The 17,295-nt window shown below is 39.1% G+C and overlaps 1 protein-coding gene across 12 annotated transcripts in view; it reads right to left on the bottom strand.

Annotated features, from left to right (window-relative positions):
- ptprfa (protein tyrosine phosphatase receptor type Fa) overlaps window positions 1–17,295 on the bottom strand; it is a 378,163-nt gene that overhangs the window by 107,399 nt on the left and 253,469 nt on the right. For 7 of the 12 annotated variants that reach the window (XM_044360537.1, XM_044360536.1, XM_044360540.1 and 4 more), the window contains exons 11-12: window positions 16,187–16,492; window positions 8,048–8,241 (exon numbers count right to left, since the gene is read on the bottom strand). In XM_044360537.1, coding sequence (XP_044216472.1) covers window positions 8,048–8,241; window positions 16,187–16,492 — 500 coding nt within the window. The remainder of the gene's footprint in view (window positions 1–8,047; window positions 8,242–16,186; window positions 16,493–17,295) is intronic. The other 5 variants (XM_044360543.1, XM_044360544.1, XM_044360547.1 and 2 more) reach the window with 1 other exon arrangement.

Below are 17,295 nucleotides of genomic sequence, written 5' to 3'. Positions count from 1 at the left end.
AATCGCCGATCTTCCGATTAGTGGATGACCTGCTCTACCTCCTGAGCCACAGCCACCCATTACTACCAATGCACCTGTCAATCTCATGCTAATCTCTATAAACAGATATCTGCATATGACTGCAGAATCTGTAGGCAATGGGACAAGATTTTGGTCCTGGAAGTGTTCTGGTTTCTGTTTGTAGTTCATTTGTAGTCTGAGTAGTATTGACCAATAATGTTTGAGTGGGCTTTGGTTGCATTGTTACATACAGTTATGTATATGATAGTTAATACCCCCCCCCCCCCCCCAGATCTTATGGCCCTTTGTGGGTTGGTCTGGGTGTCTCCTCTTCTTTTTGTCCTTTTTGGCCAGCTCCCCAGCTTTTGTTATTGGTTGTTGTTTTTGTTAATAAATTGGTTTCATTATTGTGGAATATCCTGACTTTTAATTATGTTGGGCCTTCTGTGGGTGAGCTGTTTTTTAGAGGGTCGTAACATTAACTTTTTAAAAAATGTATCTGCATTCATATACATATATCTGTTGATAGAGATAAGCAGAAATTTTGTCTGGACTGTCTAAAGTTGCTAATCGGACTGTAAAAAAAGACTGGCGCATGCAAGAGGAAGTCTTGGCCCAGATATCCATTATCTGGATAATCCACTGGCTACACCACTTGTTGCCCTCAGAAGCTAAATCATCGTCAGACAAATATCAAATTGGCTCCAAGATTTATCTCATGCTTGATCTTACTCCCACTTGTGAGCAGGACCTCAAGATGGAAGAATTCCTTCATTTGGGGCAGCAAATGACTTCCAACCCAAGAGTGCAAAATCCATCTTCTACAAACAGTGCATCATCAGATCTGGAGGTGCTGATTATCATCCCCATGGATTCACAGTAAGCTGCAAAATGCACCAATGGACATCCTGATCTGATGACGCCAACAGAAAGACTTCATCTGCAAAAAGCAGAAATGCAATCCTGAGGCCACCATAATCAACATGTTCTACAACTCTGCTGCACCTCTTAATCCATAAAAATCCCAAGCACAATGGGTGATGCAGCACAACCCTGGTGGAGTCCAAAGCCCATTGAGAATGTTGCAGCCTCATCTGAAAGGCAAAATGACCTGAGCTTTTATGACTCTTATTTACAAGGATAAGATCTCTGCTTTTTTTGTTAGTACTGTATGAATGTTCCACAGGACACAAACATTCCTTTGGGGTGAATAAAGTTGTATAAAGTTGTATTGTCTATTTTACTGTAGAAAAGTAATGTCCAGAGGTGTCAAGGCTGCCCTGCATTGTACCTCTGATGTCTGAATCCACTGTGATCTAATACCGTACATGTTACAGTTTGTAATATAACATTTGAATACATGCCAGAGTGTAATCACATCAAACAATGGCTAATTAAAAATGTTTGGAATTGTAATCAGGACTTGTCTCCTCTCTTTTCTGATATACCGTCTTACCTCCTTCTCTTTCTGACCCTGGGCTTTCTTCCCTGTGGTGAAAGCTGTCAAAATGCACATGTTGACAAGTCAAAGAACATTGCATTTTTTTTCTTTATAGCATAATGACTGTCTGGTCTGTGTCACAATATTACATGAAGAAGACAGTCTGCCAGGTTTGGTGTCAACTGTCAGTTTAAATGGTGCCATTTCCATCTAACCAAAGGCTGTCATTCTCATCAAACTGTTCTGAGTAATCCAGTGTGGCAATACATTGGTGGTGCTCGCTGTCTGGCTGGATAAATGAAACAGCCATTACGTTGTTGAATGGTGACTGGAGGAGATGAAGAGCCATTTATAGCAGAGTACAACCATTCTATCCTGCTGGAAATAAAAAAAATCAGCCATTTTAAAGCAGAATAATTGGTGAAAGTTATATTCTCCTAGCCAATTTCCAAAGGGGGGTCATTAAAATTTCATCTTATCTTGCATTATTACGTAACTGTCCTCTTGCCTATCCTCACCTCTCCTCTGATTTGCACAGAGATTAGATAGGTGAGGGAAAAAAATCACAGGCGACTGATGAGAAAAGGGAAAAAAAACTTGTTCCATACTGAAATCCTCTGCAGGAACAGCCACAAACTGGATGACTCATTGTTGTACTTGTGTTATTAAATTGTAGAACATTTAAATATAAGTTGATATAAGTGTTTATAATGTGAAGTTTTGTCATCTCCCCTCTCTAGCTCAGCAGTTAATGAGCTGGCTTCATATATTCTATAGAGAATATAGTAATATTAAGCCTGTTTCATACTGTAATTAATGTTTTCAGCTGTACAGTGAATAATGAGCATAGTGAGTAGGACCTTGGCGAAAAAGTACTTTAAAGTGCAATGTGTAGAATTTAGTGGCATCTAGCAGAACAGATTTGGCAGAAATAGAAAATAATATTAATACATAATATTAAAAGGAGATTCTGATCCTGTGTTTAGAATGTTGGTGATGAAGGTGATTTTGATTTATGTACAGTTGGATTGTGCCTTTTGTCAATTCCAGCCTTTAAAGAGAGAGGAATGATTGTGATTGGAAGATTTTATTTCTCATTCATTGTCCAGAGAGAAAATGTTCATGTGTAAACATTAAAGCTACTTCAGTACAGTGCGTGAAGTTTTATGTAACACCTATGAGTTAATTGCACGAATCTCACAAACCCACTGTATACTACCTGCATCAGCAGCACAAGCATCAGACAGCAGATAAAAAAGATGAAGATGGATTTATTACATTATAGGCTTTGTGTTTGCAATTATATTCTCCAAAAAGTCAGTACAAGTTACAAGATCATACATTGGCCCTTTAAAAATTGATTGTGTGAGGATTTTTTATGTTTATGTCACATTTTGTTGTGCACTGGTACTGAACTGCCCATCTTCATTAGGTTGCCACAAATATCTGGTGACCTATTAAAATGATTACATTTCAAATATACATCTCGATGGCTTTCGAAAGCTCCTGTGAAAGACCCTGCTACTACTTTTTTTGACCAAAAAGGCAGACAATGGAGACACTGTCTCTGACACCTTTCAGTGCCCTGACATGGGCTGGGTTTGTTTTTCTGGGCTACAACAAACATAGATGAGCCACAGAGAGGTTGCCATATCTTATCAGATCAGGCGATGCTCACGCTTCACAGCCATCAGTGCTGAGAGGGATAAGAGACTCCTTCAAGCATTCTTCAGCCATCCAAAAATACGCCTCACTGAGATCTTAAACCCAGCGAGCTTGCCAGCTGAAAAGCAATAGAGATGGAGGGAATTGAGTCTAAACCAAACAGTGAAGGAATCAGAGAGCCAAGACTGGGAATGAACAGCCAATTAAAGCTTTGCTCCGTGCCTGTAAGCTCCGATAATTTGGCATGACTGAATTTATTTTGTCATCAAGGTCTTTTTTTTCTGACAAAAAAGCAGTAAACTGTACTGACTGTAGGCAGGCCAAGCCTCAGTGAAAAAACGGAGGGATTTTCAGGCAGCTTCACTGGAGCTCCGCAATCACAGCCTGGCTCAGTGACTTTAAAAAAAAAATACTGAATTTTGGTCTTTGCTTTAGTGATGTCACACAGAAGCTGTGGAGCCGGTGACGGACTCCTTCAAACTGATTCAGCCACAGAAGCTCATCAGCAGAGCGGGAGGCTGCTGCTCATCGCTCTGACAAGGACACATAGGCTGTAAACAATGTTGGACACAAGCAGCTGTGGTACAACTGGTTCTGCTGGCACACGGATCTGAGCCTCCTTCTGAAATTACTCATCACAACACCAAAGACTGAATCCATACATCACAGAGAATGTGTGATGTCAACACAAAAAACCTGTCATGCAGCCTAACCCAGACACTCTGCTTCACAGTGTTAGCCTTCATTTCTCCCAGCCATCCTCCTCCTACTCCTCCTTTACTAAGAAACAACACTTCTTGTGTCACTTATGTTAATATTGGGGGTCACTGTCAAATCTGAGAGAGTCATGTCCCCAGGTTGGAACTCCCATCACTGTTTTGGAGAAAAAACTCTGCATGATCTGAACCAGCTGTTTTCATATTAGTATGCTGCCTGCTCCGCCAGTCTTTACTCCTGTCAATGAAACAAACAGGAAAGAAGAAGTGCAGCTTCACTGATTGTGTTGCACCAGTGAGGTTCTCTAACAGCTGTCATTTAGTCCGGCGGTGCAGCTTTTTATAACATCCATATCATCAGTTCATCACATTGACCTGTAAACCGTCATCAGCAGTGATATCTCAGTAATGTAATCAATGATTCGTTTGTAGCGCTCATATCTAAACCGACTTTATAACTAAGGATAAAATAAAACGAATATCAACAGAAAAATAAAATATTGACTCCTGTGTAAATAAAAGAATGATAAAATTAATCACACAAACGTAATTAATCAATGTTACGTTTAGCTATAAATGCACCTTTGATTTGTGTTTTACAGATCACTGTGTAAACACAAAAAAAATCACACAACCACTACCATCAAAGAGTCCGTCTCTCACCTTATATTTCATCTGCACTCATTACATCACCCTAAGATTGTTTTGAAAAAACGTGTACACCAGGTCTGAAGTGTGAGTGAGGTGAGTACATTCTCACTGTACATTCTGTTTATGGCGTATGCACGGTTTTTGTGTGTATGCATCATTTATGCACCTGGCCTCTAGTTTTCAGTTAAGCTGTATATACTAGAAACTTCATCATGAAAAGGCTTGAACAGAACTTTGTCACAACAGTGTCACCCCATAACCCCATATACGCCATAAATATATGTTACATACACAGTAAAATACAGGCTATAGAGCTACAGTGTGTTCCTGACAATACTATTCTCCTTGGACCTCTGTTTGTTCCAAAGTAAAAATATTTATTAAAGTATTTATTTAGTAAGTACAACAAACCTAAAAAAATTACTATTTACTTTTCCTTTCCTCTTTTTGTTATTGTCTGTACCCCTCCAGTGTTGGTAAAGTAGTAGAAGTAGTAGTGGTCATTTTGAAAATAAATCAAAACTGTCAGTTTTGTTGCCCAGTAACAGTCATACTGTACCCCATAATAATTAGTATAATTATAATACATGTCATTTAATTATTTATAAATTCCCAGATTGTTACCCCCTTATTCCTTAACTTGTTCCATTGCACGTCCATGTGTGTATCAGTATGTAGTTAATAAGCCCTTCTGAGTTTTTTTTAAAATTTCACCAGCACAATCCTAATTTACTTCATTAATGCATTATGGGTTTATTATTGTGTCTTGTTATTTGTGCAACTGTATGGCTACACCAAAAAATTACATAATAAAATGTGGAATGATTAGTTGCTGGCTTTGATTTACAGAGTTACTAATAGGACAAAAACGTAAAGCGGAGCTTCTTCAAATACCAAACCAGATGCAATCCTAAATAAATGAATGTATAAAGCTGGTACTGTCCAACTTGTCCTGATATAGTCAGGCCAGCAGGTAGGACGGGTCAGAGTGTGTTATGGAGTGTATGCTAACTGTGTGTGTGTGTGGTGCTGAGGAGTTTGTCTGTGGGGTCACTCGCAGACCGTGTGTTGACTCTCATCACCGTCACTGATGCCAGGGGGAGAGACTAAACTTATCAAAGATGAGGCTTGAAGACAGTTCCTTGAAGAAAAATCCCCTCAGTAGCTGTGTGGAGAGAGAGAGAGAGAGTGTGTGTGTGTGTGCGTGTGTGTGTGCGTTAAGAAAGACAGAGAAGTTGTAGATGGGTTGTGAGATGCAGGCCCTTTATCAGACCTCCTGCCTTGCACAGATAAGACAGGAATGCTGCTTATAAAGGAAATCAGGTGAGACGCCTCTCCTGGAGAACAAAACAAGCTGAAAGGAACAGAGCTGAACACCTCTCTGAGCGCTTTTAAACATCCACTCTTTACTTCTGCTTCAGTAGGTTCACTGGTGAACACTCCTACTGCTACTAACCTGCCAATGCATTCTTTTGTCCTCTAAATTGAACAGTGTGGCCAATATTGTGATGTTTGAATTTCTTGTATATTCTCTGATGAAAGTGCTTTTTTTTCCTTTGTTCTTCTCACTCAAGCTGTTTTTGGCCAGTGTTACCAGATTGTGGAGTGAAGTGATGCCCAACCAAAGCCTTCAGTTTGATCAATCTTCATAAAAGTAACCCATTTTTTAAATTTCCATTTAGAGAAGAGTATCAGTATTGGACCCTTGAGGTGCTAGGATGGAAGTCAGCTCCTCAGATCCTCATGTTATGTTCTGTGGCCGCTCTCATCCAGGTCCTCACATCACAACAGTATGAGAACATGTATAGCATCACTCACATTCAAAAGTATCCCACCTTGTCCTAAATATGATAACATGCAATGTGCTGTGGCTGTGGAAACGTACATTTCTAATACCTCTACCTCATGCCACCTTATGCCAAAAACTACAAACTCTTTTTTTTTTTAACGTACAGTGCCCATTGACATTTATTTATGACGGAGCACCTTCTGGAATGAACCAGTTCATTTTCCACTAGTAAACGCCTCTCACGTTTGAATATTACTCTTTTAATCAGCATGAAGGTTTTTGACACTATTCAGTATGAGAGGGCAGAGGACTGTTGTGCTATCTGAGTATAATAATTATTATACACTTAATGTGTCACAAGTCACTTATGATGACTCGCCATGTTAGCTGAGCACTACTTCATGTAAAGTGTTATCATATACTGTACTAAGGAAGATATTAAACGTGAAGTATAATGACTGTTATTGTTGCTGATGCTCAGTGCCTCTCCTGATCATCCAGGCATTTAGTTGGTGGATAGAAAGGGAAAAATCTATAGTATTTTTTGAGTGTGGACCAAATTTTGTGAATATTTTCCTCTATTTTACACGGTGGAAGAAATAAGACCCATAGAAGCAGATCTGTGGTGCTGGAGGTGAACTGCTTTCATAACATGAACTATCTCAAACACAAACACACACACACACTTGCTTTTGCATTCCTAAGAAGGATTATCTAGGTTTTTTTTTTCTATTATTCACACATTCACATGTGTGGCTGTTTTCCACCACTGTAGGCTGGAATAAAAATAAAACTGCAACAAACATGAAATGCAATTATTTTGATGGAACAACAAGGCATTGTGCGCATTCTCATCATAAAAATGCCACCGCATTTGGATCGAATCACAATGCATTTTCATAAGGATACAGCAGACCACACACAGTTATTTTGATCTGTTTTATCCCTTTTCTATTTCAGGGAAAGATAAGAGATCATTTGCACATACAGCATTAGGTTTGTAAGGCACATGTTGTACAGAGCCTGAGGAAAGTAATATTTGGACGCATCTAAAATCATCCTAATCTGATTATTTGGATGTACATTAAAACTCTTGTTTTATGGACATATAGGGACATTCATTTGAAAGATTGCTGTTATTATTTTTGATGTCCTCATTTAACCTTATGTTGGATTTTATTTAAATCTATTCCCTTTATTTTTTACTTTCTGAAGGCAATTATGTTTGCTTTTATTGCACTTTATTCTTCCTGCTTTTATATTTTTCTGTGAGTGTTGGTTTGGTGGTGATGGGGCACAACAAAGTCAGAGGTTCTTCAACTAAAATATAAATATAAAAGAAAATAAATAACAAATGAAATTGTGCAGGCTAGTTCCTGATCTACAAGATTGATATTGATCTAGTAAATATAATGAAATGAATGATTAGTACATTTTGATGAAGTTGTTAATAATGTCCATCATAACAATGGTGTTAACAGTGAAAGTGTAAATGGTTGTTTTATTAATGAACCTACCCTTCTTAGAATCCTGTTTCATTTCACTGAGACCTGAGATGAAAGGCAGCACTCCACTACTTGTGATTAATGTGATTTTAGCAAATCTCACTAGATTTACATTAGTAGTCTTTGCTTTTCTGTTAAGTGCAGTAGATGAAGTAACACGAGTTGACATTTGTCATGGAATAGCATTTCCCAGTGATTCCTGGGATTTTAACCGGTTAAAAATAAATAAAATCACCTGTCTAATGTGTCACTGGGCTCAACTGAGAGAGTGTGAAAGTACCTGGGCTTCAGGGAGGGACACATCCATGATGAGAGGCTGGCCGTGAGGCTCCCCGTTCTCTAGCCTGGAGTAGACCAGCTGGTAGCCTCTGATCTGGCCATGCTGCTTCACAGACAGGGGAGGCTTCCAGGTCACCCTGAGGGCAGTGGAGTTGAGGGCGTCAGCCTCCACCTTCCTAGGAGGAGCTCCAGGCACTGCAACACAACACAACACAGCACAAAACTTCCATTTAGACTCTTTAGGAAACTGAATGCCTTTTCTATATCTGCATTTAGTTGCTTTTTTTCACAACACACATTCATTCACACTACCATAAGGTGAGGTGTTCAGTTACAGCTCAGTAGGTATTGATTAAGGTTTTTTTGCCCTGATTTTGATCTCAATCCTTATTGAATATCTGTCAATACTTTTGGCATTACATTTGACTGTTGAATAGCTCTGCCTTAGAGTTAGAAATACCTCACATCACAGCTTTCCTTCAACAGTTTCCAACAATATTTTGTATTGTTTCCAAGAGTACTTTTTATAATAACCATGAAGAAGAATAAGCATCAGTGGCAGGAAGTTGTGGACAGGTTTTGAAGAGCCTCTCGTTATCTCCACCATCAACAAAAACAGATGTGTGATATGCTGAACCTGAGAAATGTCACTTACACAGAGAGATTTTCAAAAATAAATCTAAGGAAGTTTTTCTCATACTGCTCATTGTATAGATATCATTCACTGAAAGTGCTGGTTGCTATTTATCTCTTCATGCCCTCTCCTGGTTCACTTACTAGCAGCGCTATGTGTTCGGACATAGTTCCTGATTCTGATTTAAAGGGTGCAGTAAACAAAGCACCAGAAAAGGATCCAGTTTTCAACAGCTACATCCATTAAAGAGTGACCGGGTTGACCCTGATCTTGGAACTGGGTTCCAGACATCCTCACTACTCATACTGTGATGGTTGATAGTTGTATTTCTTGTTTAGAAAGAAACTGATCAGTAAGTTTGCAAATATTGTAATTTTTCTAAAAATAATCCACCTCCATGATGCAGATTGTATGATAACATGCTGTATGTATCTATCATGTTTAGGCATTGGAAGCCCAAACCAGTTTTAACAACAATCATAGGGAAACACTGGATACTTGTAACTTTTTTGGATGATGCTAGCATGAAAAAAGCCAAATTTAAAACTAAACCAATTAAAAATAAATGTCAACATAGAAAATAATTAACATTTTTTTTAATAACAGCTTATTTTCAGTTCAAGATGCAAAAATAATGTCAGACTACTTCCTTCATAAACATCATTTTTGGACATTTGCGGGAATATCACATATCCTTAGACCCTCGATATGAATAACAAACCTCCACTCCCTCTTCCAGGAGGGACAGACATGCAATGAAATTACTAATGCACTGAAAGTTTAGCTTAGAGAATAGGGTCACAGTTTTTCAAGTCTGTCTTAAAACAACTGTCAGGTGTACATATGAACATTGAAACATGTTTTTCTTGCCATAATCTATAGAAGATCCCTTCATAATACACTTACAATGGAAGTGATGGAGGACAAAATCCACTGTCCTCTTCCTGTGCAAAAATGTATTTAAAAGTTTATCTGAAGCTAATATGAAGCTTCAGCGTCCAAATGAATCAAATCAAGTAGATATCTTTCAACGTTACAGTCTTTTTAGTACCAAAGTCCCTCTTTTTGTTACTATACTTCCACCGCAGCTCAACACGGAAACACTGTCTGAGGAAACACAAAGAGGGAATTTGATGCTAAAAAGACTGTAAATGTGTCAGATATCCACTTGATATGACTAACTCAGACTGCTGAAGACTCATATAAGCTTCACATCAACTTTTAAATGCATTTTTGCACTAAATGACTGTGTGGACACACTGTGGATTTTGGCTCCATCACTTACATTGAAAGCACATTTGAAGGATCTTTTAATATCCAGTATGAACAGGAGGAATGATTACAGCGAGGAACCTCTTTCACTGTTCATACGGACACCTGACTGTTGTTTTAAGACACACTTGAAAAATTTTGAACCTATCCTTTAAGTTCCAGTTGAAGTGAAAGCAGGTGAAGTGTAATTGCTGAAAGCTGTTGAAGTGCATTGTTAACAGTTGCTGTGTCTGTTGGTATTGAACCACTGAAAGCAACTGAAATGTCAGCTAAAGTGTAGGACCTGAAATTAGCTCAGCACTCAGTAGGTAAGTAAATGCTGAAAAATGTATGGACATTTCAATCTGTAGTAAAAGCTTTTGTTTTTGACCTGCTTGGTCATTCAGAGAATGAGTGAAATGTACTTTAAAATTTAAAGGTCAACAGAAGGTACAGGAGGATGATTTAGAGTTGTATATAAGTAGGATTACACATCGTATTAAAGCAGTTTTAACACCATGCCAGTATGATAAAAGCCATGTTGTGCTGTTACATACACTAACCACATCTGATAAATGACATCAAAGATAGAAAATTCTTCTGACCTGCTGAGATAGTTAAAGGCCAGAAAAGTTAGAAGGTGATGTGAAGGTTATTGGCTATCTTTGCAGGTTATACACATCAAAGCTTGTCACATGGAGCCTCAAGAGGATGCTGGGAGCCAGGTTTAGAGCTCACACTTTTTACTTTATAGAATATGAGTTTGTAAAGATTCCTCTAGAATGCTTGGTCAGCTTCTGAGAGAGGTGCAAATGAATACAAATGTGACTTCAATAAAAATGAGGAGATGAGGTTGTGCAAATATTAATGAAATTCAAGACAGACAAGGAGAGGAAAGCAAGCGTTAAAGGTTAAAATGCTCTGCATTAAGAGATTAAGACATGGACAGAAAAGTGTTAAAGCAGCTCATGTATTATCCAGCACAGCAGGGAAAGGAAAGCTCCATTACCTGGTGTCAGCACTACGCATATCAGACTAATTAGAATCGTTTAACCTCATATAGTATCAGCAAGCTTCCAGAATCAAGCTTCAAGCTTTGGGAGAAAAATGTCAATAAAACTTCTGTGTTAACAGCAAAACACAAAACCTAAACTTGTGTAGAGTGGAAGAAGAACAAAAGAACCATATAACAGACAACAGAATCCCACAGAAGACTAAAGACATCTTTGATGTCAGTCTACCATGGATCAAAATAAGCTCTAGTTACCAGGAAATGTTCTCAACTTCTGGATATTCAGAGCTGCTGTAGCCACTTTGGTGGTCATCTCATTGCGCAACCCTATCACTACACAAGAATTTCAATATTGATTCATATCATCATGATATTACAATGTATCATCTAGATTTCAGCTGTGATTGTGAACTAGCACTTGATCCATTTCTATCTGCCCTTTTCCTGTATCTGCCTGCATGCCTGACTTTTGTACAGGTCTTCTTGTCTGCATGAGTTTTATTGTAGTTTGTAAGATTTCACACTAACATAATTGCACGCTGGGTGTGGACACAATTTGATTTGTTGTTAATTCCCACAGTGATGTGGAGCTGTGTGATGCCTAATGCAGACTGTGTAAGGCTTACATAGTTCATGCTGATTTTCAACTTGTAGGGCTGTCCTGACTGACAGCATGAAGGTGGATCATGAGTATGTGTCTGCTGGGGATTCTTTGCAGCAGCTGTCAAATGCTACTCCAGCTACTAATTGTCTCCTCTGTATCTCTCTCATTGTGTCCAGTATGTGTGTCTCTTTCTTCTGTCTACCTGAGATCAGAGAAATTCAAACCCTGAATGACCTCAGCACGCTGCTGTGATTCATTTGCATTTACTCACGTCTTTAAACACCACCCACTCCAAAGCTGGGAGGAAATACTAAGCACATACAATATGCAAGCAACACCCGCGGAAAGGCAGGATCTGCTTTGACCACCTTCTCCTTGAGCAAAGTATGTGACAATTTTGTAAAAATAATCAAAACCACAAGTAAGGGTACCCATCCCACATATGCTTCTCATGTAATCTTCAATTATACATTGGACCACATATGTGTCAGAGGAAATATATATATATAAAAAAATGGATGAGTATCCAGTTCCTGTACTGCACTGTTGTCCACATCATATTCCTCTTTCCACTGGAGGAACTTCCCATAACCTGAACTTTTAAGAAACTAGTGAGGCTTTGGATACAAGGTTCCTCCTTGCATTTCCAGCGTAAAATGTAAAGCTAGGAAATTTTGAATGTATGCCAAAAGACATCAGTGGGACTTACTGTATCATTTATTTGCTGTGAAGTGAAGTAAGCAGTTATGAGACAGACAACAATGGAAGAAGCTAGGCTAATATATTCTCTGTCAGGTTTACACTGGACTCATGTCACTGCTGGTGCTGGCTGAAGCCTGTCATCGGCCAAAAATAGGGTCCAGTGCATCCAACCAATGTGTAGTTTTTCAGTTTCTTTTTTCACTGCTGAGTCCAACTCCCTCTGAATGGCATGATTTTCCCAAATACTAACGAGGGCATTAGTAACAGGCATTCTTTGTTCTTTTTTTTTAAAGGATTTAAGTATTTAATTGCCCTGCTCTGTACAGATGCAGTGATATAATGGTGGTTACTGTTGTTGTGTTTGTAGTAGTTGCCTTGATGTGATCACATCTGCTTGTCAGCTTTGACAGAAACCTGTACCCTTAGTGAGAATGGATACATGTTCTGTTATGTTTCATTAGGTTCCTGCAGTGGAGAATGGTAGAATGGTAATGTAATGGTAATGGTAATGTTGTCAGCGCTTGCTTTACCATGCCAAATCCGTTTATCTTTTGCATGTATTTATCCTTAAATTTATCCACAAAATAAACTGAGGTTTTCCTCCAAGGTTATGAATCTCCCCAGAATGTACAAATCCATGCAAATGAATAACAGCGAAATCTTGAGGCTATTTTGAGTATCAGCACCTTATCACACCAATTCTTTTTTCAGAAAAAAAAGGTACACATGGGGATCTGTGATTCTGCTCTATTTGACCGAAGAAATTGTGTTTCTGAAACCAAAAACATTAAGGCAATTAAGCTCAAACAATGGGCTTGTTGGCTCAGGGCAGCAGGGAGATGATTGAGCAGTAATTTGATGTAGTTCTCAGAGGAGGCGGGTCCAAATCACATCCCAATGAGATGGTGCAAAAGTGGAGGCAAAGAGGTTTGACAGAAGTCTGCTACAGAAAATTACTGTTCCTTTGTGCCAATACTATGAAGACCAATGATATTAGAAAAATGTAGAATCTTATCATCATGAAGTGAAGTGTTGACTTCATTACACTTTATTATAATAAATGAATAGTGAGCCAGCAGCCTTCAGGGCTGTGCTGTAAGCTACTGTAGGTGACAGGGAGCTAAATGAGAATGTGTAGTGATACTCAGGCACCAGGCTGACACTGGTGTGAGCTGGATGGCTGGATTCGCGGGCAGAGCACAGAGAAGAGCTACTGCACAATGTGTGCAGAATGGACAGATGCTGGAGAAATCCAGTCAGCGGTGAGAGCTCAAAGTCAAATGGGGTGCAGAGCGATGGAAAGAGATGAAAAGAATATGAGATTAAAATTCAGTGGGTGTACAGCATTATGGTGGGAGAGGCTGGGAGAGAGAATGGAGATTGAGAAAGAAGGACAGCAGGTGGTGAGGTAAGTTATTTGGAAGGAGGAAGGAAACAGTGCTCTGAACACTGTTTACATTTGCCTCTAAAATCCCAGAATTCTTGGATTTAACTTCTAAAACAACGCAGCAAAAAAGACATATCTTCATCATTCTAACGTATACATTGATAGCAAATAGGTCTTATAATAATATACACATACTGTACATATACCCACCATCAACCTCTCCCTCTATTTTTCTCTCATCCTGACCATACAGGCATAGACAATTCAAACACAATAAAAGCATGAGGCAATCAAATTAATCCAGACATTGGTAGACTAATATGATTAACAAGAAAATGAAAGGAAGGAGTCAGGAAGATGTCAAAGGCAGAGCTGGAGTTAATTTGTAAGCAGTCAAAGTGGGCTGAGCCCATCAGAACAGAGAGCTTTAACAGAGGAGAGGCTCCGCTCTATGCTGCTATACTTTCTAAGCCTCCCTGACATTGTCCAGGACTTATCCTTTGATACTTTGATTTCCTCTAGTGGCTCCAGAAAAGAGCACATTACTCTTTGCTCTCATTGGTCATGATATGGACAATTGTTCTCTCACAAAAAAAGGTGAATCCTCTTGTAGGGATTTGTTGTAATAGTGTCTGTCTTATAGCTGTTATTCGGCTGTGCTGTGTTCTGCTTCTGACTTGTCTTCAGCAGTGACAGTAATAAAGAATGTGTGCTATGAATGGCAGAGCCTCCCTCTGGACTGAATCATAGTGGCCATTTAGCTAGCACAGACACAGAGAGAGAGAGAGCATGTCATGTTGCCACTCTGGCAATTCTCCAGACACCTTAGCCTAGCAGGGCAGCAGCCCAGCAGGCTGAAACCACGTCATTATGCTGTGGAAAAGACAGACAGACTGGCAGAGAAAGAAGGCAGGAGATCAGTGGCAGCAGAAGTCTCACAAAACAGACTCACTAAATGTTGTGAACTGAGCACAAGCTTGAGCAATGACTTCTAATCATGTCTCTGCATTATAAAACATGAAGAGATTACATTCTGTAGTAACAATACAAATTGGACATGATATTTGATACAAGAAAGGGTCAGGTCATTGTAATACTTTGACAAGTAAAACATTTCAAGCCCCTATGTGTAGAATTTTATGTTGTCATACAACCGGATGGAGCATTGTTATTGGGTAAATCTACAAAACCCCAGATTACATTCAATGATGTTATTTCACATCCAATATTTTTAAAATTCTCACAATATCTGCACATGGCAGCTATAGTATGGTTGAGGTTAGGGAAATAATGATAATAATAAATGGTTAAATAATTGTAGTAATAAATAGTTTTTAAAACGTTAAAATTAACTTTTGTATTTTGGGAACACTGGTCCCCCATATGGACTTTGTACAAGCTACCTGCCCATCCACAACACTGACCTCCATACCATTACTTGATACTTAGCTACATTAAGGCCACATGTGCCAGAATCATCTAGTTTGAATGTAATTCAGAGGGATACTGGGCTGGGTCACTATCTTTAAAATGATCTGATCGCACAAATTTATAGTTATTTTATCTGCATTCTAACCACGGGAACTTCAGTTTCTGAAGGCTCAGGAACTATCAGAGGAGTCCTTGACTCATACAACTTGTGTACATCATTTAGTCAGGCTTTTGGAAGCACTGATTGCCACTAATGTCAAAATTAGAACTTGAGATGGGAATTTATTTGTCATTCATTGATGATTAAACAAAGAGGCAGCAGTGTGCATTGCTGTCTGCCACAGTGTCTTTTTTGATTGGAGTTGCCAAAGTTACAAAATTTCGAAGACACTTAGGGGCCTAGGCAATTGAACCAGTGTTTGGTAAATTTAGTGTTAAAATTATTGTTTCATATTTAGGAAAAAAGTATTGAGATTAAGCAAACTGAATAATACAGTTAAGGTCATGGGTTAGGTTTTAATCCTAAATAAGAACAATTTTGCTAAAAATGAAATCTTAATTCAGTAGAAAACATGTTGTCATAAGTTGGGAATAGAACCCTTTTCAAACGACTATCAACCTACTGACCTCCACACATAGCTGGAATAACCCACTTGGAGGCCCCTGGGTAAAAATTAGCAATGGGCCCTCCTGTTTGAGGTAAAACAGTAATGCATTTAAGAATATGTGCCATATAACATTTGATTCAGGGTCCCTCTTAAAGACAGATATATAAGATAATAATGCAGGACCATCCTTAAAACTCTATTACATCAGTTACAGAAATACTGTGGTTTTGTTGCATCACAAGCAAATTTGTGATTAATCAAATTACCACAAACCAACCGACACAGAGGGCTTTGAGGGTCTGGGAGCCCAGGGAAAGCTGCTCTTCAGCCTTGCCCATGCATCATGTATCATCTAATGAAAATATATTTCAATCTTAATTTGCTTTATGAGATACTGTATCACACATTTTGTAAGAGTTTGTGAGACTAAACTGCAGCAGCAGGAGAGGAGCAGAGTGAGTGTTGGAGGGTTAGTATTTCCAGGCTGCTTCCTGTGACTTCGTCAACATACCATCTTCCTTGGTTTTGATGCGGGCTGTGGGGCTCTCCGGGCCAGGCCCGACGTCAGTATAAGCCCTCACCCACACCAAATACTCAGTCCACTTCTCCAGGTCCTCCAGCACGTAGCTGGTGACATCCGCACCAATCCCTGACACCTGGTGGCGCTCCACGTCCTCTCCCGTGAGTGCTTGGTAGGTTAGGGAGTAACGCACTATCTCCCCATGGCGGCTGTCTGTGGGTGGTGCCACCCAACTCACCTTGATGCTGGTGGAGCTCAGGCTGAGCAAGCGCACCTCCTGGGGAGGGGCTGAAGGGGCTGATGGGAGGGGAGGGCAATGGTCAAGCATGTTGGATAATGGAAGACAAAGCAACTCACCCACTGGACTGCTGAGATAATATGATTCTGTGTTACAGAAACAAATGAAACCATCAGGACAAAAGTGACAATGAAATGAAGTGAATTAGCAACAGTGTCTCTTACTAAATGAATTTATACACTGATTGTATGACCTCATGGAACAGTGTATGTAAAAAAAATAACCCATAGCTCAAAGGTTCACTTGCTAGCTTTCAGCTGTGGGTGGTGATTCAGAGGTCTGGAATTAAACTCAACACAGACTGGAATTTGGGACATGGGTGGATATTGTAGGAAAACTTGAAATGAATCATTTTGCTGATAAAAACTAATTTGTTTCAACATCTTGTTGGCTACAAAATATATTTGTATTTGCCAATGAAATGTGTTGTATATGAACATTATTTTTAGAAGACAGCATTGAAACTAGATATTTTAATTGATTCTAATTATTTTAAATTAATATCCAATTGATTACATGGCAAATTAACAATAATCAAAATAAAACCGATTGTTTTCTGTGGCGTTTTCTTCCTCCTTATGAAATTATCTGCACAGTCCAGAGGGCAGACAAAACAAGGGTGATACTTCACACTGTAGCTAACCCATAGACACATAACTAACACAGTGTGAAGTTTCACCAACTTAAAAGCAAAACAGGAAAACTACAGATGAATGCATGTATGCACAATGATACACAAGAGCAGAATACAGCAAAGCAAAACAAAATACAGCAGCAAAACCAACTGTTGAGATGAGTGTGG

This window comes from Thunnus albacares, chromosome 9, assembly GCF_914725855.1.
Source record: "Thunnus albacares chromosome 9, fThuAlb1.1, whole genome shotgun sequence".
NCBI classification, from domain to species: Eukaryota; Metazoa; Chordata; class Actinopteri; order Scombriformes; family Scombridae; genus Thunnus; species Thunnus albacares.
The sequence above is the reverse complement of the archived record's forward strand: the minus strand, read 5'-3'. Positions and strand labels throughout refer to the sequence as shown.